Here is a 24628-nt window from a genome sequence, read left to right as displayed (position 1 = left end):
GCAGGTGGGAGAGAGCACTGTGTTCCAGACACAGTGCTGCTGAAAACTTACCAAATGGGCAAGGACACCAGCCAGACCAAAAGTTCACATGTCAGAGCCCCAGTGAAGGCTCAATCCTGTGTGGGAAAAAAAGTTGCACAAAAAAAAAACCAGTACCTTGAAACACCTGTTTGAGGTATTTGTCACTCTCCACAAGCAGCTCAGACTTCATATTGTAGTTCTCTAAATTGCACCTGTGTTAGAAGCTTAAAAATGTTGAAAATGGCCTTTGTACCTAGTTCTCTTTCTCTCTTTCTCCTGGGTTTGCAGTGTGCTGATAGACACAACACAGAGCTGCAACCCCTGCCTTTCTTCTCTTCTAATCAGCAATGACAAGTTCATGCAGCATTAAAATAAGAGACTGGCAGCTGTGGATCACCTTGCTGCATAAATCAGTTGCTCGTGGGAGGACCCAGTGGGAGGGCCAGGAAACCATTGCCCTTCAGTACTCTGTCAGCTGGTTTTGATCGTGTTGTGGTCATCCCGTCACACTTCACACACAGACACTCATGTGTATTATTCCAGCCAGAACTTGAGCAAGAACATATGTTTTATATATACTGTCTCGACTGGCACAGAGCAAAACAATCGAGAATTCCCATTTTCCTTAGGGAGTCATCCCAGGGCCAACTCAAGTGTTATTGTCAGTATTGATAGTTCTTGCCCTGTTTCATCTCTGGGTTTTTCCAGTTTCAGCTTAAAAGTACCAGATTTCACTATGTCTTTTTCCAATAGATTAAGAAGTCTTTAACTATCATTAAAATAGCCTCTGATAAAAAACTTAACTTTCTTCTCTATAAAAATACACACAGATGTAACATCCCTCACAGTAATTAATATTTTTTAATGCTTGTATTCCCATAGGTTTATCTAGATCATAAATCAGACAACTGGATCTTAAAAAGCCAGTTTGGGATTGTTATGAGCATGCTCATGTGTGCCTGTTCAACTCCTGTTTCAGAACAGGGAAGAAAGGAGGATGGCATGTGGGAGTCTTCAAGCTGCAGAGAAGGAAAACAGTCTTTACAGGTGTATTTGTTTTGTGTGGTCTTCTTGTGTCTGGCATTGGCTGGTATGCAGCCCCAAAGGTTCCCACATACCACAGCACACTTTGAATCTGTTTCTGAGTCCACAGGCTACAGCAGTGCAAGTGGTGCTGCACATGATGCAAGTCACAGGTAAACTGTGTCAATTCAGATGCTGCATAGAAAGAGGGTGGTGGAGCTATGACAAAGTGCTGGAAGGAATCAGGAAGAGCCCTGGAAAGTTGGACCTGCTGCTCTGGCAGCCCCAGTGCTGTGAGAGAGGGCCACATCTGCTGCTGCAAGGGACAGTCCATACACCTTAGACCTTCCTTGAATAGCAGGAACAGGTCTTTCTTCCAGGGGGAGGGAAGCTCAGGCAAAGTAGTCAACAACCTACAGTAGTTTTCCTTCCCAAGGTATCCTGTGAAATGCCAGGAAAATACCTATTTACAGAGCTGTCTCTGGAAGCACAATGCAAAAAGCTGCACTGGAGAAAGAGATCTAAATAACATGGGGAGCAGGGCACCAATTCATTTATAGATTACTGGTTTGAATTCAAGCCAAGTAAAAGAAATAACCACTGGTCAGCTGTCCTCTGACAAGCAGCAACAGCAGTGGCAGCTGTATGGACAAACTGGTCATCTCAGCCCCATTTTTAAACATCATCTGTCTGAGGGGGCATGTTTATTAGGGGAGTGCTGAGGAGGCAATAGTTTGTGCTGCAGGTAGCCAGAGGAGCTCCATGGAACATAGACCCCTATTACTACTGTTGTTCATTACAGTTCTGCACCCAGCCATCACTAAAAATAGTTTCTCAGCATAAAAACTCAGACCACAAGAGATCATGGGGAGAGAACCCATGTCTGATCCTAGCCAGATTTGTGAAAAGAGTTGCTGGATTGGAGAAATTTGGGTAGGCTAGGAGAAGGTGTTGTCCTTGTCCATAGCAGAGCTGGGGGAAAATACTATTTCCAGACATGTTACATCAATACTTCTAGAAAAACCAAAGTAGGTCCCAGCTTGCCCTCTGTTTGGGTGCTCATCTAAGAACTTTGGAATGGGCACTTGGGGCAGCTGTATGGTAAGAGGCAGGGGAAGCTGCACAAGACAGTCTCTGATGGAGAATCCCTGCCCTTCCACAACCAGTGGAGGTCTGTACCGGCTGGTGGGGGAGAAAAGACACTAGAGATGGGGCTAGTCTGTGGGAAGGGTTTTGGCTGCCTTCCCAGCATTGCACTGAAGTTATGCCTACAGCTGCCAGATGTCAGCATAGGGTGTGGAGAAGAACATGGTTCCCTGCCATAGGACTCCTACTTGCAGAGCTTTTGTTGCTGAAACCAGCGTGCGGGCTGTCCTTCCTAAGAGTGCAGGAGGGTTAGCTGGAGAGGTTTTTGGCTCTGTTCCTGGTCTCACACCAGAGCCAGGCACACAGTTTCCAGACATTTGTGATCTTTGCTCTGGGATCTTTCAGACTTGTCAAGGCATTGTGTAAAGGGAGGAATTATTTCACATCCACAAGGAGGGTGGAAATGTTGAGAGCTCCTACAGAGATCCCTCTGCCTGCTTCTCTCAGGAGGGGTCATCCCTGGGTGAGCAGTGTTGGAGAGAGCTCCATCTCTACACAGATGAGATCCCCAGACAGCACACTCTCAGAACAGCGGTTGTTGAGCTTCCCTGGCATGATTGTTTCTGGCAGTTTCCATGGTGATCCACAAAACCAGCATAGATCTCTTTGGGAAGGCAAATAATAGAAAATGATAGTGCATCTGCACTTTGTACTGTCAGCTGAGTTCTAGGGTCAGTCCTGGGGCTTGCCCCACTCCCTTCCTGAGCTGGCAAGGAAAGCATTTCTGTACCCTTCCCCAAAGGGCTCAAAGCAGTAGCTCCCACTTATAGATGTTACAAGCTGCCATAAGAAGATTCAAATGGTATTGCAAATTGGTTTTTGCGGACAACGCTGGCAAGTGATGTCAGCAGGCAGCCCAAACAGTGTCTGATAGTACTTTGACTGCTTGGGATGAGTGGGAAGCACTGATGAGGAGCTCTGGATGTATCACAGCATGGTCCAGCATGCAAGCACATACACAGGTATGACATACCTGTAAATTTCAGGAGAAAACCTGCACCCTGTCCTCTCTCCTGCTATGTTTGAAAACACATGGACAAAATCTCAAACTTTTATCCTTGGTCATAGATGAAAACTATTTATGGGCAAGGAACAAACCCAGTCTTACCACCACAGTACCTTGCCACCAAGACTTCACTCTCTGCTCTCAAGATCTGACCCTACCCTCTTATTCATTACAGAAGCAACAAGTATTGCTGAGCACACTCTTCCCCATGCAGTTTGGAGGTGCCTGCCTGATACCCACCTACTCCTTTGCATGCAGCAACAATTGCCAAACAGCACAGCTGCCAGGATGAAATGACATGGGGGAATGCATTGAAGGGTATTTTTCTGATCTGCATAATTTTTGTGATTCAGCTTAAGATTCCAGAAAATTCTGGAGGGGAGGGGTAAAAATTATAAAGGATAATATGGCTTTCAAACACAGCCAACATGCATCTTAAAAAGGAAACATAATTTTGTGTGCCTCCACCTCTGGGCAAAATGTTCTTGGCTTGGTTTCAAAGGTGCTGGGAAATTCAAGGGTTGGGTTTCTCTGAAAACCAGCCCCAGGGTTGGTTGCACCACCCTGCAACAGGGTGACCTGGAAAAGGTGCCAGTTTTGAAAATGTTATCTTAATTTAACTTTTTTTTTCATTTTGTAATTTCCTATCAGTGCGCTCTCCCTGGGAGGCTCAAAGATTGATCTAGAACTTGTCTTTCATTCTATGCACTGCCTGAAACAGGAATCCTTGTAAGAGAAATGGCACCTTAGCTATAGGTTTAGATGGTGCTTGGCTTTCATTGCACTGACTGCTGCAATGTAAGAGACTCCCACCCCTTTCCTCATGCTGTGCTCGCTTGCCCAGAGTCCTGTGGGTCCACAAGGGAGCTTCTGAAGCCAAGGTCACTGCCCAGCCTCTCCCTCTGTCTGTGATTGCCTCCCCTGCTCTGGGGCAGCCCTGTAACCTCAGTCTCAGTGTAGAGGTGTAACCTCAGTCCTGGTGTAGAGGTGTTCTGTGTCTCCTTGCACTCTCAGAAGCCCATGCCAGGATGCAGCATGAGACACACAGCCAATTAAAACAATTCCAGCAGCTACAACACAAAACTGAGTTAGGGCCTTCTGCAAAGGATGTAATGAGTAATTTTTACTTATTTGTTTAATTAGTGTTAATTGCACACAGTAGGAGGTCAGAACTCTGCCTGCAAATGCTCAGTTGGCTGTGAAGTGTGAGTTCTAGAAAGTCTAGTCAAGGGACAGGAGAAGGAGGGGGATTTGCATTTTGTGTCACAGAGTTAGTTTCATTCACAGCAGATGAATGAAATTCTGGGAATTTTTTTCTGGACCAGAAGGAGAAAGAGGACAAGAAGTATACGAAGTTCATCCAGAGGGCTACCAAGAGGGTTAATGGGTGCCATAGACTTTGGCACGTCTTGCTGGCTGCACAGGAGCTACCTCTCGAGGCAGGTATGGGCACTCTACCCCTGTCCCACATACGAGGGTTTGCTTTGGGTATCTAAATTTGGGGGCACTGGGGGTGTTCAACTTTTCCCTTTTGGGGTTTCCTTTCTGTCAGAAGTGTCTTTCCACTAGTATCTGCTATAGCACATACCGCCAGTGAGCTCTGTGCTTGTGTCTCCGGCAATGCCGTGCCCAGCGGGCCCGCGCGCTGCGCTGTGCTCTGGCGCCGCCTGGTGGCGGGAGGCGGCGCGGCGGGCGGCGCTCCGCGCGGCGGGGTTGGCTCCAGGGTCGGGGCCACCGACGGGGGACCCTCCGAGACCGTGTCCTGAGAGTGGGGGACGCCTTTGGCTGGTTTCTGCCTTACCAGGGAAACAGACTTGCCAGCGGGAAAGTGAGGCATCGCCCTCTGACAGACATAAATGCAACCTCTGCTAATTAAAACTCATCGGGGTCTTTCTTCATCTGGAATAAGTAGAAACCTTGGATCAGTCAAACACTCAGTCTGTTTCTGGGGAACATTAGGGGGTCTGTGGAGAAAGAGAGTATGAATGGCCATAATCTGTTAAGGGCTTCTGTTGGAGGGGTTTTAAGACTTAGCCCAAACCATGTCTCCAAGACATTGGATGCACATGCTAACATATAATACTGACCCAGTGGGCACTTGGGTAATTATTCCTAAAAAGCACATAAGCATTGGATTGTTTTGCTAGATAAACATATGAGACTGTGTAAGGGAGAAGGGAAAAGTGTTCCTAAGTCAAGGATTGCATACATTAGCTATGTTCAGTTCAGCCATTAATTCAAAGAACTATTTTCTCTTTTCTCTATTTTCCCAAATCTGCAAAGCCCTTAAGACTTTTTTCTGTAATATTCATTAAAGTTGGACCCACTTGCACTCTTAAAACAGGTCAAAATTCAAGCCTGTTTTTTCGGTAGAAACCACTTGTCTCCTCTCAGCCTTGATTTTTTCCTCATAAGAGCAAATTGACATAAGTCATTACTATTTATATTTGCCCAAAGATTATTTTGCTTCTCTGAAGACATCACAGAAATCGAAAGCCATATATTAAACCTTTCATAAATTAAGAATTTTAACAAAACATTTTTGTGCTGGATCAAAATTACAATGTCATTCTTCTAATGAGCCAAAGTAATGCCACCATTACTGCAGGGAGGGGTTGCTTTTGCTTTTATATCTAGGAGAGTTTCAGAGCCTGAACTGCTTTACATTCCCTCTGCAAAGCAGTGTGTGGCCATACAGTAATGCAACGTACTGACTCCAGATTTCTATAATCTTGTCTGAAATCAGTGTCCACAGTGCTCTATCTGGGCTTAGATTTATGTTTAAGGTAAGCCTGCTGCAATAAAACATATTCTGTGAATTGTAGCCATGTGGGCATAAGAGAGACCAAAATCTCTGGGAAGTGTCCTGAATTTCCAGTAGCTGCTTACACCATTATCACAAAATCAATCACAGATGGTGCTTTTGGTGTTGGCAGGTTGGAAAAAAAAAATCTCTTGGCTTATATCCTGAGCACATTTGATCTGGACTGACTGGATGGGATCGTGACAGCCCATCATCTTGTCATTAGAACAGAAACACTTTCCTGACTGCAACAAACATTTGGGCAAGGATGAACACTTTCCTTTAAATAGCAAACTTCAGCCTTAAATAGTTACACTTTGCCCTTGCTGTTTGGCTCTGCATACCAAAGACTTAGCTCTTAGCAACGGTGAAATCCCATCCTAATTAGCTACTGTTTAACAATACCAAGCTCCTTCTGTTCTGGAGCTACAGAGGAGGGGAGCATTTCATATCAAGGCCCAATGCAGTTCAAGACTTTTTCTTTTTCTTTTTCTTTTTCTTTTTCTTTTTCTTTTTCTTTTTCTTTTTCTTTTTCTTTTTCTTTTTCTTTCCCAGTGGAAAGTAGCCTTATATGTTAAACCTGAGCCACTCTGTATGAGTAAAAGTGACACTCAAGAAATTAAACCAAACATAGCCTGGAGAATCACTTGCACAAAGCATCAAGACTCATGTACGTCACTAGAATAAAAAAAATACCAGATGACACATGCAGCTCTGCCCACCATAAATGCCATTGACTAATGATGATCATCCAAACATGTGGGTTTGCACTTGGTCCCTTTTTATGCTATTACAAATACTTTCCTCACAGCATAGACCCTGGATTCAAGTTTCTTTCCTGGAGCAGTCTCAGGATACATAGAATGACAAGGCAAAGTCGGTTTTTTCAGCCTTTCAAGAAAGCTTGTTACAATCTGTTTCACTTACTAGCCTTGAAACTTTGACCTAATTTCCATCTCACAAACTTACTCCTAATGACAACATTACTCACAAAAATGAAGACTGTATGATGACCTGAAGCAGGTCTATTTGCTTTGAATTCCAATATTTTGTGGTTATATATTTTTGTGTAATTTTCTATATATTGTGAAGTTGCACAACCCATGCGTTCACATTCTTTAAAAGAAATCTTTTTGTCTTTTGAAGTGAACAAAAGAACCCCTTATTGAAATGGCTTTGGTGCCTATTTTAAAGGAAAAACTCCACTGTCATATGACACACTCCAACAACTGCAGGTAAGTATAAAGTAACCTGGCATAAAACCTTTCCTCAAAAAGCTTTGTTGAGATAAACCTAAGACCACAAGTCTGAGTCACTGTAAATTGGATCCTTGATCCTGTAATATAATATCCAGAAAAGCTTCATTTTTCAGCTCCCAGTGCCCCTAAAGCCCTGGAGTCAGGGACTGAAGTTTGTTGAGGTAATTCCAGCACGTTTTCGTTTTTAAAAATCAGTGGGTGCCCCTATGAAGCATACATCATTACATCCCCTGACCTCCTGCTCCATGGAGATGCAGACAGCTCTGCAGAACTGTTCTGTTTTCCTAAGATGACAGAGCTAAAAGACCATGTGCTTAGCCAGATATGGAGTCTGAATAAGGGCTAGATGGTAGAGGTTGCTTCCAGATAAGATTGTTGGAAATTATTAAGTGTCATGGAGAAATCTGTATTAGTTCCTGTCAGTGACAGAGTTTGTATTTGTTACTCAGACTGGTAACATGTACTTAAAAAAATTATTACCTTTGAATACCCAGATATCAGCATGGACAAGAACCACAGAGAACTGCTCAGACACTTAAAAAAACAAATTCTGCAGATAATTTTCTCTCCTTCTGTCATCCAGCAGGTGGGAGGAGAGCAACACAAATAGTGAACTATAGGGTTAATGGTTGTAGTGTTCCCTGGGAATGCCTGATTTGCTTGTGCACATTGCAGAGTGTATCCAGTTGCTCTAATTTTCATATGACTATCTGCCAGCCTCAGGGAACATGGCAGCACCATTTTTAACTCTCTCTCTTGGAAAGAAAGGAGTTGGGTGTCAGTGTTTGATATTCATTGGTGGTGACAAAGGGACACAGGCTGGGGTTACAGGCCTGCTGTCAGCAGGAGGGGGCAGCTTGGACATTGACTTGTCTACCTGTATCTTTTTACTCATCATGTACACATCAGTTTTAGATGTTTCTAAGGTAGTCTAAGCACAGCTTCTTGGGAATTCCAGAAAACAGTGTTCTGCTATGCCAAAAATGCCCTAAAAAAGATAATTAGCACAAGTCTAGTGAGGTTGCTGTGCCAGAAAGTGTTAATTTGACTGCTGAGATGCCCACCTGGTAATGAGCTTTGGTCTTTTTTCCTTATCCTCATCGTGGAGCAATGGCAATGAGAATACAGGAACTGTAAAAATTGGACTAGGGGCATAGAGACCTGGTGAAGTGTAAGGGAAAAGCAAGCAACACCACAGTCTGACTCTCAAAGTGGGGTTTGGGATTTCCTAGTTTATCCAAGTTTTACTCATGGGGCAGTGATGTTTGCAAATAAGTAACAGCTAAATGTTCACAGAATTATGAGTACATAAATGTTTTATAGTCAGTACAATGCAGTTAGTAGTGTTGGCTCATGCATGGGATTGTGCTAGAGAAACAGCTTATTTGGGGAAGATGTACTTTTTCTTTGTCCTCTGGTCTTATTGCGGGAGTTGAGAAGAACATCAATTGATGGTGAAGTCTGTACCTCTGAGATGGGCTAATAAAGAACCCTTAATTGCTTGGATTAGGATAGACATCCCTTTAGAAAAAAGTCTACTGAAAATGCAGCTGACTCCAAATGGATTTTATAAACTGATATCATATTTGGCAGTGTTAAAGTATAATAGAATCTTTCTCCTTAATAGCATGCCCAATGTTACAAGAAAATTTAAAATGGCTTTGAACCAAAAAGCAACTATGGATATTTTTTTTTCTGAAGAAGTGAAATTCAGTCCTGACACTTTTACTCTCAAATTCCCCTTCTATTAGCTTGTATTTTTGCTTTGGAATAATATAAAAGAGGTAATTTAGTTCCCATTTGCAAAGTCAATTACGAAAAACAAACTTTTGAAAGCATTTGGTGGCATAGGTGTGATAGAGGTCAAATTATGAAAGTGAGTCTTACTTATGAATCAGAGCCTAAGCTGGGCTTCCTTCTGACTCTCATTGACCATTTTAGGATCTGTCTCATGTAGTTTGTCAGGATGTTATAAAACCGAATGTATCTAGTTTGACCATCAGTCTGTGATTATTTTGCCTGACTTCAGCTACCCAGGAGTCAAGAAATAAACCTGAACTACTCATGTGGCTCCATCTATCATCAGTGAGGATAGGGAAACTTGATTAGTCTCCTTAGGATGGAGTGCATCATCATGCAGAAGTGTCCAGTTCTCATGACTGAATAAGCAGCGAATTGCAGCTGTACTGTTAAGACCTGAATCTGTCCATAGATAAAGAGTGACAACTAATTGTGCAGATGACTTTTACAGCAGACCTCAAAGGTTCAGCAGGCCCTCTGCTCACATTCAGCTCACTTGATTGGTTCTGTGCTTATATTTCTGAAGTAGATTTCTAATGATCAGCACCAGTTTTACTAATTATAACTGTGAGCTTTGCAGGATGACAGGGATTATTTGGTACCTGGAACATAATTTCTGGTCTCTTCTATAGATCTCTGGACTGAATATCGTTAAGCAGGCATTCATAGTCAGTGTAAAATATTCAATAATTGTAAATTACAATATAACAGAAAAATCTAATTTCTTTTGGACATATCATGAACTAAACATTCTACAGGATTATGTATTTACTTAATTTCATTAAATTATTTACCAAAAAATCTTCTTAATAATTTTCCAAAATGAAGATTTACTCTTTAGACAATATTATGACAATCTCTATGCAATTTATGTTGCGGCAATACCTATTGATGGGGAACTTTGCTGTGTAAGATATAGATGAATATTTAATGAAGTAGTTATTTATTTAGCATATCTGTTGAGAGACAGTCTTTTTCATCTGACTCTTCTTAGTCATCAAAAAGATTTGGGACCATTTAGGTCTCACCCTGCCTAACCCACTGACATTTGTTGTGCTTATGTGTTTACTGTGGGCTGCAACCAGGACAGTAACAAGATCTGAAAACAGAGGAAGGAAGGAGTTACTTTTTAAAATAGTGCACTAACCTCCCTGTGCATCACTTTAATGTGTTCTTCATCATATGCATGTATATGGCAGGTGAAATACACAATGAGATTAGGAGACTGCTTGTTCAGGCTTCTGGATAGTCTTCGGTCCTCTGTGATGAACTTCAAACTTCTTTAGGCCTGAGGCTATCTGGTTAAATGGGAAAAATATTCCTATGTAATGCATTCTGAAAGTGACATAACAAAAATAAGGTAACAGTGAAATATCAGCTACCATATTCAGTGGAGACTGCAAGAGAACACTTTTGCTAGTGAAACTGTTGTATACCTCAAATATTGATTGTTAAGAATAATATTAATTTATGTTAATTCTAAAGTCATTCCTGTATTCATTGCTATGAAGAAAATTAATTGAACCAGCATTCTGAAAATGGCTGCAATAATTTATACAGTAAAATTATGTGGTTTATTTTGTTTCCAATGAAAAAGTAAAAACTAGTATGAGGAAGAGAGTGTATGCTCTGTTTTAGGTACAACCTCCCAGAATTTTAGAATTATTAGTAACTCAGACCCACAGGTGCTTTCATGCATAATGGCTTAATGCAATAAATAATAACAAAACAAAAGATACCATTGGAGAAGAAGAGTCTCTCAGAGACCACTGAATCAGAGTAGAGAATAGGACAAAACACATTAAAGCTGATGAAGAGAAACTCAGACAGAAAAATATGGCAGACAACTGAAAACTGTGTAAGAGCCACTGGATTTTAAAAAAGCCCCAATTTTGTAGGCATAATAGAGAACAATATTATTTAAAATGCCATCCTGGATCAATGTATAAAGTGAAGGCATAGTTAGAAAATAAAAAGCCTACAAAGCAAATAGATAAAATGGGAAATATTTAGCAATCAATATAAATTGGAAGTTACATCACATAAAAATAGACAAATTAAAAAGACAACAGAGGAAAATCATTGGCTGGCAGGCCTTAAGAAAATAAAATTATTTTAGAGTATATTAAGAACTATAGAAGCCTTAACAAGGGTACATGCTGCTGCTCGATGCAGATGAGGAAATGATAAAGTTGCAGAAAAGGCAAATATTCCAGACATATTTCTGTTCTGCATTTGGAAAGAAGAAAGATGATGCACTTGTATCACATGGGCTGATGAAAAATTTTCCCCTCTGTTAGTGACCAGAAAGAATGTAAAGTATGTACTGGAGGTAAATATTTTAAAATCAGCAGGTGTGGATGGTTTACATGGGCATACTAATAGAGCTTATTTAACTGATCTCTAGCCTGCTGATGCTGATATTTCATAAATCCTCTAACAGCAAGGAAGTAGCAGAACACTAAAGGAGTGTCTGTTCTATTTTTTTTAAAATGGTAAAATCAATAATCGCAGTAGATGTGCACTAGCAAGGCTAACAGCAGTTTGTGGAAAAAAATATTAACTGATAAAGAATTCTTTGACAAACAACAAGAAAATAAAGAGATGTATTTTCCAGCATCACAATAATCTTGATTAAAAAGTAAATTTAAAAAAAAAGGCAAGAATAATTTAAGCACCCTTGCCATAAGCAAGAAGATGACTAGAGATGCTCTCAAAGTTCTTCCTAGCCCTACCTTCTGCAGTTCTATGAAGACAGAACATGGTAACCCACAGAAAGTCCTGACTGGACAAGAGTGAATACATGTATGGGTTGTGAATCCTGCTTGATTTTATTCCTTTAATTATTTTGTCACTGAATCAGGATCAGGAGCAACACTAGATCACTCTCATTCTATGAGAAATACACAGGACACAGGATGGTTGAAGCACAAGGAAAATAGTCCAGCCAAGTTTGTCTGCTGGACATAGTAAAAAATAAAGCCATGTCACTTTGCAAAAGCCATGGAAGTAGCATTAGGATGAGTTTTAAATTCAGTTCTATTCAGTATTTCTATCATTGCCCTAGAAGTAAATAGAAACTCACTGCTGATAAAATATGCACATATTGGGAAGCCTGGTGGAATGGCAATGATGAGGGGAAAGCATTTATATAGGGCAGGAAGGATCATCTTCATATTCAAGCAAAAAGCCTTTTACTACAGCCAAATGCAAAATTATGCATGTGGGAACCAGATAGGAGATTAGAAGATGTGTAATCAGAAACTCTACCCTGGAAAAAACAGCACTCTGAAAAGGATCAGGATCATCAGAGTATGGAGCAGTTTTACTCCAGTGAGATACTGTGGCAAAAAGGGTGAAATCAATCCTCAAATGCATAAACATGGGAATAGTGAGTACCAGTACCAGGTTGCTGTTTTTCCCTTTGTGGCACTCATTAGACTAATCATATGCAGGATATTTATTTTCAAAGGTTGCTGAAAAGCTGGGGAAGGTGCAAGGGGAGCTTGGTAATTATTCAGAATCTAAAGAAAATGCCGTATTGTAGAAACCTTTCAGTGCTCAACCTGTCTGACTTACTGAAAAGGAGATGATTTGATTTATGGCTTGATTAATGAATTGGTACTGTTGGAGGCATAAAATACTAGCAGGAAAGGGCTCTGAGCAGACTAGGTTGTACTGAGGACTGAGTGGAGGAGCTATTAAGCCAGACAAATTCAAATGAAGAATGAGACACAGAAAATGATTAACCACTAGAACAAGCTAATGTGGTGAATTCTTCATCTCCTTATGTCTTCATGAAAATTAGGCATTTTTTATCAGCCTACAGCCAACTGCAAGTTGTCAAGAATGAGTTGTAGCTTTTAATACTGGAATATATCCATGAAAATTAATGGTCTATGATAGCTAAGAGGTCATTCTAGGTGATAGTAATCCCTGAGATACATTACGTTGTAGAAGAAAGATATATTTATTTATTATTATGATTATGTCAAGAAGCAGTAGATAAATGTGCAACTTCCTCTCTGTTTGGACCTTTAAGTGCTACAATTTAATGATAACAAGATGAATTTAGGTTGCCAAGATAACTGATGATGGAAACTGGAGGACTGTAAAAGTCCATTACTGACTTTCTCTCTTTAGATACTCCAGTATAGTGTCCCTTTATCAGGTGGATTATCATAATCAAAGGAAATACAATTTACTGAGTGACTTCCTTTCTCTTTCTTTGTTCCTCTGTCTAGAAATGTCCTTGGCTGTGACATGCATCTATGATAATTAAGTAACCTGGCCTTATTTCAGAAGTTTTTGTTGTTCTAAAAGCTCCTGGCCTGTGGAATGTTCTTGGGCAGCTCATTGTGGATATTTGCAACATAAAAGTAGAGAGTCAAACCATGATTTTTATCTCTGAATCATTTTATGTATTCCTTTGACAAATCCACTTGCTGCATCATTTCAAATCTCAGAGGAACACTTTTTCAGTTTCATTCCCATTATGTAATTTCTCTCAGTCATCTTCATTTATCTTTGTTTTTAAACTGTAATCCTTGCCTTTTCCATCACTTCACCCTATCCATACCCTTCTAATCCCTAGTTTATTATCACTACTTGACTGATGTTTGAGAAATGTATTGTAAGTGACTTGGAGCAGAGACTTGTCATTTTACTGTTGATCAGAGCACTTTGCACATGTCGCATCGTATAAATAAAAACTACTGTTCCAAAAATATTTAGTGTCTCAGTTATATTTTGCAGTATAATATGTAACAGAGACACTTTATGAAAAATAATTATTTATTACAATTATCCCATCTCTGGCGCTGACACTCAAAAGCATTTTAGGTAAAACAAGTGCAATGCCTCTTCTCTGTCTCCTTAGCTAGCTCAGAGTTACAAGACATCAATGAAGTGCATGAGGCTGTTTGCCATTCTAGAAACTCTTCAAATGTAACACTTCACTTTTCCTGTTCTCCATTGGCTTGTCTCAAAGCCTTCTAGCAAAGGAAATGTGTTCCCTCTTTTACAGCAGGGGAAAAACAGAGAGGTGAATTTGAGGGCATTGGGAAGGCCTGAAGCACATCTGTGAGTACAACCCAAGCCTCCAAGCCTCCAGTTTCCTGCTATTTTTAATGGGAAACACATCTCCCCAAAACAGATTATTGGATCAAGTTGGACTGGACATGCTCAAGTTTGTAAAGTGGTTTGCCTCTCCCCAAACCTATATTTGCATTTTGCTGAACCTGGCAAAATAAGAGAAAACAGGATTGCTGCCAAACCCTTCAGGTTCTGTAATTTCCATGTTTATAAAATTTGCTTTTCTTCTGCCCTTGAATCTAGAATAGAAACCATGAAGGATTCTTTTTAGTTATTGTCATTAAAAATTCAAGCAAACACAGGCTAACTTAGTCAGACATCAGTCACACCTCAGGTAAATCTTGTCTGCTGTTTGTTCTAGAGATCTCAGGCTGCTGTGTTCCAAAGGACCTGTCTGGCATCTAACCCACATGAAGGCAAAGGTGGCAGAAGCTAGTGGAGGACACTAGTTCTCTGCTGAGAAATTTTTCTGTCAGTCCAAAGAGATGATCCCTGAACATCCCAGAGGAAACTCACAAGCTTTGACAGTCCCTATGAAATAATGTCTTACTAACATTTTTTTTCCATTGATACCTTGAATAGGAACACCCATGGAGAGAGCTTTCCTAAATAGGGAAATGCTTTGCTGCCTGGCACTTTGGTCACATCTCTTAGGAGTAAAAATGTCCTATTTGCAGTGTTTAGTTTCAGAGCCAAGCTCTTACCAAGCCAAAAGGCATGGCAGGTATCTGTTAGAGAAAAATGCTTTGAAGGAAAGAAAAACTAAATACTAATGTAAGCTTTACTATTATTATCTATATCTAAAGGAAAGAAAAATGCTCTAAGTAAGGAAATTATTTCAGCAGTCACAGAGAGAAAGCCTAGAGTTTTCAAAAACAGCTCTGGCTTCCTTGGGGATTGCTGTCTAGCCTTCAACATTTTGAAGCTGATCCCAAGGACTGCACCATACTACAGAGACTGGCAGAGGCACCATTAGAAGAGCAAATGTTTAAGTGGCTTCAATTTTGTGCAGAGATAAGTTAAGACCCTTCATGGATGCAACTTCTGCCTCTATCCCTTTATGAGTCAACTACTTTCTCAGGAGTGATGAATATGGGGCTAATGGCTGAACCATAGAAAAAACCCAAGGCCGTGACACAAGCAAAAGAAAGAGAGGAGCCATCATTCCAGGGAGTCTCCTCCAGCTTGAAGGAACAATGTTTGAAAATTTCCTTCATGTTTTCTTCAAAAAGCTCAGCAAATCCATGGCTTGTATTTTTTCTACCTGCACCATAAGGAAAAAGAGACAAAGAAAGCAATTTCTATGGTATTGCATGAAGACCTATGCAAGCTGATGTGAGACAGTACATGACTTGTGTATTCTTCAAAATCCATTTCCTACTTCAGGTATTTGAATAACATTTGTCACCACAGTGCTTGGGGCCCCTTCAGGCAAAAAAAAAAAAAAATAGTTCCTTCTTTAATTTCCTTGCAGGCCTAAATGTGACTCTTTGTTCCTCAGTTTCCTGTCAGAGAAGCCCATGTTTTGGATGTAGATCCATGGGGGGGTTATTAAATAAACACAGAACATCTACTCTTTATTCTATACACTCAGGAAGATGAAATTCCCAATTTCCAATTGTGGGACCTCCTCAGGAAAACAGGACAGAAAAAGCCAAACTTCCCCAGGGAGGGAAAAACCCTGACTGGATCTGGACAGGTTTTAAACAATTGTGATGAAGTTTTTCATGACAGATGTTTCCTTCAAAGCACTGGCTGGGCTGTGTAGAGAATGGGGAGTGCTATAAGTTGAGATTCTCATTTAATTTGCTGCAGAACCCGTTAGCATGTTTAAAGTGAATCAAGAAATTAGGCCAAACATGACTTGATAAGCCCAGCCTTAAACCCTGCTCTGGAAATATGGATCCCATTACTCAGTAGTTCTGAAGCAATATCAGACAAGCCACTTGGACTAAACCAGTAAGACTAATTTCCAGGTGCATCTTTTTCAAGACCAGGACTGGATATACAGAAGGGATGAACATCCACTGAATTAAACTGTAATTTAAATATAAGGAGCCATATAAAACTAAATTCTCTGGTGAAAGAGAGATGCTATGAATCTCAAATTTAGAATTCTTTTAAACTGAAACACGTCTGAACTTCAAAGCCCAGTCTGCAGAGCAAGATCTTACCTCACTGGGAATGACTACAGTGGCAGTGATACTTGTGATGTACTCAGATACCAGTGTAATAACCACATTAAAGTGTTCCTGAAGACATAAGTAATTTTTTTTCTTCAGTGTAACAATGTGCCACAAATAAAACACACAAATAAAGTTTAAGTGAGGGATTAAGCTCTGCCTGTCACAGAATGGATGAGGAACCAGCTTGGGTATTGCTGCACTGCACTCCTTATCATGTCCAGATACAGGAGTATAGTTGCAAACAAATATGATTATGCCACTTTCTAAGATGCTTCCATACAGCCACATGTTATGCTAGACCCAAATGAAGAAACCCTTCCAGAACCAGACATGCTGGTGCAGAAACATCTGAACTGGTTTTGGGACACATATAGGAACTAGATCAGGTATTATATATGATCTATGCTATTTCAGAAAAAGACAACACACACATGAAGATCAGCAGCATTCCCTGTGCCTGTTTACAAGTGGCTGCAGAGAGCCAGAGAACCCTTATGTCACCACAAACTCTTTTCATCTTGGACCCAGCTTCCTGTGCACACAGAGCATCCCAGCCTGGCTGCTCTGCAGAGAATGGTGCTCACTCCCGGCACGAGGCCTTGGGGAGCTCAAGCTTCCTTGTGAACACCTGACAAAAGGGCAGTTCTAGAAATTGTCTGCCTTTGTCCCCAGTCTTCATCTTACTCCCACTTTCACTGTATTATAATCTCAACTTCATTCTTTTTCTCTCTTCCTTTACTAGCTCAAGCTGAAAGAAACAAGGCTGAATAGAATAATAACAGCTCTTCTGGACCAGCTAATGCAGCTAGGGAGAGCGGAACAAGCTCTCAGGTATACAGCACCACCATCAGGTGCTCACTCTGACATTTCTCCCTCCTGCCTTTCCCCTCAACACAGTACACACAGTGTCTTCACTCCCCTCACCCTGCTTCACTGCCTCCTCCTTCCTTTCTTCTCATCTGGGAGCCCTCTCATTTATCCTTACCTCCTCCTTCCTCTCTGTACATGATGTGACTAGACAGGAGAATACAGATTTATGTATTCCCTACATGTGCTTCTCATTTTTTACGATCCATCTTTGGATGTTGATAACTCCTTCTTATAGGTGAGTATCTCTCAGCTCACTTCTTCCTCTCTCTTTGACCTTTCCTCTGCTCCTTGTAAGGCATTCTCTCCTCTCATGCTGTGAAACATTCATGCTGTCTCATACTGTGAAATTATCTCTCTCATGCTCTCTTGACTATATCTGTAGCATGGTCCTCGGTGCTTTCTAAAGGATGCTATTTCACAATAAATACATAAGCACTGCTTCAAGCTGCTGTCTTCTCCAACTGCCTAATTGGATATGGTATTTTAAGGTGCTCTTTAGAACATCAAAGATGTCTTAGCTATTTTACCGTTTTCCTTCTCAGCTCTGTTGAAATTTATACAAAGCAACTGTGGGCTTTTTTATCCAGCTTGAGGTCACTGGCATAAGCAGCGCTGCCCTAGCTTGCACAGCTCGGTTGCTGAGGCAGGGCTAGCTGTGCGTTATTCTCCATTTCCCCTTTAAAACGCTCCATCTTTCTGCATCTCCAGCTCTCACAGTGAGATTGTGCAATCAGGTGACTCGGTGACAGGCTGGTTTGCTGCATTGTGGCATCCTCGGAGCAGCTAGAGAGGTTTGTACACAGAGCTCCCCGGGCGAGCGGAGGGAACGCGGGGCAGCAGCCCGGGCACTCCGCGTTACGCAGAGCCATCAATGCACGGCCGCGGCGCCTCCGGTGTGCGCAGCGTCTGCTGGCCCTGCCGCGCTGGGGCCGAGGGAGCCGCCTCTCCAGAGAGCACCTGCCTTTAACAGAGCCACTGCTGCCAGACATCTTGAGAATCCTTCATCATAATTGATTTGGGGCCTGCACAGATCCGATGTTGCCTCATTATTGGGACTATTTATTATTGAAACCAGAAATGCTGAGTCATTAAACAGAGGTCATAAAAACATCCTTATTCTGCTAAAAGCATTAGCTCATCATTTCTGGTACTACAGAAGGTAGGAGTCCTTATGCCTGTGAGAAAGAAAATGTGGACTGTATCAGAGGCCTGGGAAGATCGGACAAGAGCCCTAAGTCAGTAACCCATTAGGAAAAGCAGGGTGCTGGTTAAAGACACATCTCTGGGTTCAAGATCAATTGCCATTTCTGCATTTGTGTCACTTCAGGTTACCATTTTATCCCAGAATATGTTACTGTCTCTCTGTGGAGATGGACAGAACGAAAAACCTTGCTCACTTTTGTCTGAAGACTATAAGGCATTCAGAGGCACTACCCAGCTGCCCCTAACCGCAAAGAGCTGCCAGTTACCTCCACCTCCATTCTTTCAGAGGGAAGCCAGAGGTACGGAGAGGAAATTTGTTTGCTTGAACCCTGGTTCAGGACTGCACTCTCCCGATTTCTCATTCCAAAGAAGGGCACTTTTTTCCTGTGTTCTTGTGCTGCCAAAGAGTTAAGGTAGCCAGAGAAAGGATTTTAATTTATTTTTACTACCTGTGCTTGAAATTTATTTTCTTACTATTCTTCCTCGGGCAGTTTTCTGAATCTGGAGATCATTCTGGGTGTTTTTTTTCAGAGATTGTGTTTCCCTATTGTAATACCAAGCTGCAGACAAATACTTCCTTTGATAGCTGTGTTTGATTTCCTGCACTGCAGGGATGTCCTGTCAGCGTCCAGATCCAACAAAGGCGCATGGGGGTTACACCCCTCAGCTGATGGGGTATGAGTGTTTATTTGTTTTTGTTACGGATTTCTTTGGAGGAGTAAATATGAAGGACTCGTACTGCAGGCTCACCAGCCAAGGCGCACTGTGCCACTTCGTGTTCCCGGCCGGAGCCAACACTCCAGGCGTTTGGGAAGGGCAGGGTGTTCCCGACACTCACCTGAGCACACACCGGCCCGCACCGGCAGGGTCCGGTTCTCCAGGGGACGCAGGTCCCTCCCTTGGGGCTACCTCGCCGCCTTCAGGCTCTGTGCCCCGCGATGGCCTCGGGAGGGCTTGCCAGGCCGGCCCCCCGCTTGCGGGCCGAGGGAAGCGGCTGCAGGCCGGCAGGAGGACGCGGGGCCGGCGTCGCGGGGCGGGGGAGGCGGTGCGAGGCAGTGCGGAAAGAGTTAAGGGAAGGTGGCGGGGCAGGCTGGCTGTCGGGAGCGAGCATGTGCAGATTGAAACCGCATCCATACTACGGGCGAGTGTCACTGGCACACTTCACCTCCCGCCGCCCGCGGGGCACCCATGGACACCGGTGAGGACACGAGCCGCGGCCGGGCGGGAGGCCGAGCGGCGGCGCCGGGAGCTGCCCGCGGCCGCTGCCCTCACGGCCGCCCCGCCGGGGTACGCGCGGCCCGCGGCGGCCTCCCCGCAGCCAAGCGGCGCGGGGGATGCGCTGCCCGGGGCGGAGGGCGGGGATGGCGCCCGGTGCCGTTGGTTTCGCTTTCTGGCGGCGGGAGGGCCGTGCCGTCCCCGCCGGGCGGGTGCCGGCTGGGGCGAGACAAAGGCGGGCGGCCGAGCGGCGGCTTCCCCGCCAGCGGCGGGCCCCGCGGGGCCACCGGGCACCGGTGTGTCGCCCCCTCCCGGGGAGCGGCGCAGGCCCGCGGGCCGGGCCCCGCCGCCCCCCGCAGCTCCTCGGGGCGGCAGCGCGGTGCGCGTCGAGGGGGTTTTGCTCGGGAGCTCCCGACCCCGGCTGCGAAGTTTCCGGGGCTCAGGGAAAGCAGGGTGGAGGGGTTGGTGAAATCGGAGCTGTTTTTCACTGGACAGTGCCTTTTTTTTTTTTTTTTCCTTCCCCACGAAAAGGAATGTCTTGAAACATCTTTTTGTATTGATTTCTGTAAAACTTTATTCTAGGCAAGGGGAAATAGCTCTGAATGAGCCCAGCGTTTGCAGAGCTGAACTGGGAAGTGGGAACTGGCTCTGGTCTGTTCAGTGACTTTTCTGCAACCTTGTGAATTACTCCTGTGTGTAAAGCCAGAGGTCAGGGATACAGATACTACAGTTAGCTGAAAATGAGTTTTTTCTTTTCTATTAAAAAAAATTAAATTATTCTCAAGATGTTTACTCTTGTTCCATTTTTGGAATGGAAAAATATTCAGAATAGCTGAATTTTTGCAAAATGGAAAATCTGATTCCTTCTTCTCCCCATTCACTCATTTACTCTAGGGTTTTGCAAATTGTTCCTAGGATGCTTAGGATCAGGGATGCTGGGGAGGCTGCCCTGTCATGTTCATCTTAAGCTGACCGTTACACTGGGACTTCCTAGAGATCATTTCACATTGCTAGTCCAAAATTACTGGGGATGTACAAACTTGTTAAGCCTCATAATTACACAACAGATGCAGAAAAACTCTGTTACATGAAATACTTTGTATTGTTCTCTGGCATTGTTTATTTCACATGTTTTTCCTGTTTTCTCTTATTTCTGAGGAAAAATGCGGACTCTGAAGGAGCTGGTTTTTTTCACAGGCAAGGTGGTAACACATCTGTGACTGTGCATTGGGGATTTGCAAGAAGAACAGATTGCCCAAAGAACTCCAGTCTGTGTTTTCCAGGGGCACAAATGCATTAATATATGTACAGCATCAGTTAGAGATAGGGCTAGCTACTGTTTGGTGGTAAATAGGAAGTAATTAAAACAAAAATAACTGTGAGTTATTAGGAAACAGAAAAGAAAAGAAAGACTTATTGACATGGAGTCCAAAATGCCTGTAGGCACTTTCAGCCAGCACTGAGGAAAGTTATTTAGGAAATCTGTAAAATACTCTTGTGTCCATACACATCCTGAAGGTCCTTTTTGAATCCCAGCACCTTGTCCCAGTGAGAAGGTATGACTTCTTCCACAGAGAAATGTCAGTTTTCCCGTGTTAAGTAACAGCAGCTTGCTACTGTGGATAAGTTAAGATTTTTCATTAAATCTGAAAGTAGGTATTTTCTCCCAGAGAATATATGCTCTCGGTATGTATATCTGAGAATTTCATACTTCTCTGTTCAGGCTGCCACTGAAGAACATGGGTGTCTCCGTTTATAGAAGAGGAAACTGAGGTAGGGGAAAATGGCATTTCACAGGTCTTTGTCAAATTGAAACAAGACTTAACTCCAAATCCTTTGGTTAACTAGTAGCTACAGCAGCTTTCTAAACAAAGCTCAGCAAAAGTGCTAGAAGCAGCTGATTCAAAGTGAAACATTCTGAGATCCTCTGATTAGGGGAATACTGAAAAAGCATGTAGTATAGTCTGGTGGAAAGGAAATGGAGGGGCAAGCAGAAGTTGAGGCAGTACTGCTTGCTACCGCATAACTTCTTGCTGAGGCTCTGGCAGCGGGTCTGTACTCTTGGTCAGTATTGCTGTGCCCACTCTACTGAAGGCTGATGGTGGAGGCAGGAAACGAGCTGCTTCCTTGGAGAGTTCAAACCTTGGAATTCTTATGGCAAGATCCCATAGTAGTTTACAGAAGTAGTAAAGGGGTCTAGACCAGGAGGTATGGATAGCACGGGTGTGTAGGTTGAGAGCAACCTAGATCTCTGCATCCGAATGGAAATAGTACCTGGTAGTGGGGACTCTGCAGTTTTGCTGGCAATGTCATAACATGTGGTGCCAAACAGTGAAAGGCAAATTTAACCTTGAAGGGAGATGCAGGTTTCTAGCTTAGAGTGTAAGGCAGGAGGAGGTTTTTGGATAAGGTTATGAACTCGATAGCATGTGGAGTCTTTTAAGATATCTTTTTACAATCTATACTTTATTCAGCATCTTGGAGATGTTCTAGGGTGTGAAGATGTAGGGAACCCTTTGGCCTTGTAATTTGAGGATCTACTTATTCCCACATGTCAAGAAATGGGGAGAGGAGTTGTTTTCTGGCATTGTAAATATGCTTTTAATACCTGTCTGCTTGGTTAAGGCAGTAACTGTCCTTGGATCAGGTGTTTCAGGGCTGCTGGCAGGTGCTGCATTGTGTCCGGGAGGGGTGTTTCTTCTCATGGCATAATTAGTCAGATGAATTAAAGTTTTACCTACAAGTTTTACTTGAATTTAAGTTTTACTCTCCAAAGTGTTAGAAATGAGCTGCAGTTGGGACTGATCATGCCAGGAAGAAGGTGTGGAGGGGGAATGAGGGGGAGGAGAGGAGACTGTGCACTCTTCCTGTGGAGGGTGGGGAGAGAGGAGGGGGGGAACCCCCAGCTTTTTGCTATCATCACATGCTTTGATGGCAAGTCTTGTTTGTATCCTCAGAATCGTACTTGTCACAGAGTCTGGGGCCAAGCAGCTCCTTTTTCTGCAGCATGGAATCGGTCACTAAGCATCATCTCTGTGAGACTTGTTTGAAGAGTCCTTTGCAAGTTTTGGAGTTACCTCACTGGCTGTGGTGTGCTTTCTTGTGCTTTTTGTTCATGGTATGCACCTCTAGTCTCCTTAGACTAAAGAACTTCTGTCCTTATCCAAGTTGTTGACCTATGTTGCAAGAAACTTAATGAAATTTTAATAAAATTATCTGCAGGAAATTTGACTATGTTTTAGGCAACAGAGTCCTTTCTGTTAAGCTGTCTGACAACGGAAAGAAATTTTTCCTCATGGAAGATGACTGGAAAGCATAATGAAAAAGCTCTTAAAAAGGAGAAAATATATTGGGGAGGCTTAAAGAGTGGTGGTGTGGAGGAGACCTTGTTCTGATGGTGAAATCATAGAAGCAATGGAAAATTTTATTGTTGCAAATTGTACCTTAGGATTCTTTGTTTCTGGATTGCCTTCCACAAATACCATGTTTAAGAAAATGAAATTAAGTTGTGTTGATTTGTTTCTTTTTTCAGTCTCAGACAGCATGCTATTATATGGTAAGAGGAGAGGTAACAACATGCTAATTAAAGGGCAGCAGTGCTTCATTCCTTAGGGCTAATTATTCTTTAGAAAATGGGTCAATTACTTAAAGAAATTGTTTATCAGCAGGAGGTAGGAAAAGCCTTTATTCCCACTCCTTACCATCCTTTTGTGGGAAGCACTTCCTACCTCCATAGCAGTTGCAGTACCTTGTTAAGCTTTCAGGTGCCAGAGCCACGCCCTGCAGATGGGGAAGTGGCACCTGAGCAAACTTACTTGCAGTCACTTCTATCCTGCATGTTCCTGTGTAGCTGCAGATGAGGCGGTGTCCAGTGGTGTTCCTGAGTTGTTTCTGGAGTGAAAGAAATGAAATTGAACAATTCAAGTGGGAGTTCTGTTTCAGAACAAAATTTGCTTGATGTGAAAGGTAAAGTATGGTATATTTCCTTGCTTCTTTTGAAAGACGTTTCATCATCTAGTTAGCTAATGTTTTCCAACATAAAAGGTATTACCTGCTTGTGGCTTGCTTGGTAAGGTTTGTAAATGATCCCTTCTCAGATCTGCTTTCTGTATGTATTTCAGTATTCTCTGGTGGCTTTCTCACCTGACCATGCTGCTTGCTTTAGCTCTGCAGGCTCAGTACAGACTGGGTGAGGGAGCAGAGGGCTGGTTAGCTGTCTATGTCAGAAATGAACTGGTCTGCTTTTCACATTTCTCTTATGATATGTGAGGCAGGAGTATCCAGATGGTTCCTGAGTTCCTCGGTAAGGTGGCTGTGCAGGCGACCACAAGAAGTCTTGAAAGAAAGCCAGACTGGGCAAAGGCTTTGGCTCTGCAGGAGCAGATACCAACATCTGTGCCAATTCAGAACAACGCTCTCTTTCTGGTTAGTCAGAGCACTACATTCCTGGCTGTAAATGATACACCCAATAATGTCTGCTGTGAGCCAGAGCTTATGCACCTTACAGTCCAGCTAAAATGAGTGTAAAAGGCTTTGCAGGTGCATGGTGCTCGTTAACATGTCCTCAGAGGTGAAATAAAAGCTAGACCGCTTTAGAGATTTGTTTGTAGGCATATCTGAATGAGCATACCTATCAGTTACTAGGTCAGTGGTGTCTAATCATTGCATAGAAGAGGGAAGTGTTTTATGTGACCCTTTCTTTTGTTCTGGATTTTTGTTGGTGTCAGTGCTCACCACAACCTTATTTTGAAACTCCCCCGCCCTCACATGCTTGTGTCAAAGCTGGATTAAATGACTGAGGGAATCTTCCCTACTACAAATGCTGTCTTGCTTTCATTGCATAAGATACAAGCATTAGTAGTCACTAGGTGAGTGTTGATAGCATAGCATGGTGAAGCTGCTGTTTCACTTCTTCCTTGCTGGGTCTTTGCTCTCAGATGTGCCATTTATTGGATGTAGTCTTTATGAAGAACTTCTGTGGAGCACCTCTCTGTCCTGTTTT

General features: G+C 42.7%; 2 protein-coding genes across 2 annotated transcripts in view; one reads left to right on the top strand and one right to left on the bottom strand.

Moving 5' to 3' along the window:
- PLEKHH1 (pleckstrin homology, MyTH4 and FERM domain containing H1) overlaps positions 1 to 19385 on the bottom strand; it is a 73158-nt gene extending 53773 nt beyond the window's left edge. Inside the window, exon 1 of the mRNA XM_077180320.1 lies at positions 19250 to 19385. The gene's annotated coding sequence lies outside the window, so the exon portion shown is untranslated. The remainder of the gene's footprint in view (positions 1 to 19249) is intronic.
- A 97-nt stretch (positions 19386 to 19482) lies between these two features.
- Positions 19483 to 24628, top strand: part of TMEM229B (transmembrane protein 229B) — a 32365-nt gene continuing 27219 nt past the window's right edge. The window contains exon 1 of the mRNA XM_077180327.1: positions 19483 to 19609. Within this exon, the coding sequence (XP_077036442.1) occupies positions 19600 to 19609 (10 nt within the window). The 5' untranslated portion in view covers positions 19483 to 19599. The remainder of the gene's footprint in view (positions 19610 to 24628) is intronic.

Source organism: Agelaius phoeniceus, chromosome 6, assembly GCF_051311805.1.
Source record: "Agelaius phoeniceus isolate bAgePho1 chromosome 6, bAgePho1.hap1, whole genome shotgun sequence".
Taxonomy (NCBI): domain Eukaryota; kingdom Metazoa; phylum Chordata; class Aves; order Passeriformes; family Icteridae; genus Agelaius; species Agelaius phoeniceus.
The sequence above is the reverse complement of the archived record's forward strand: the minus strand, read 5'-3'. Positions and strand labels throughout refer to the sequence as shown.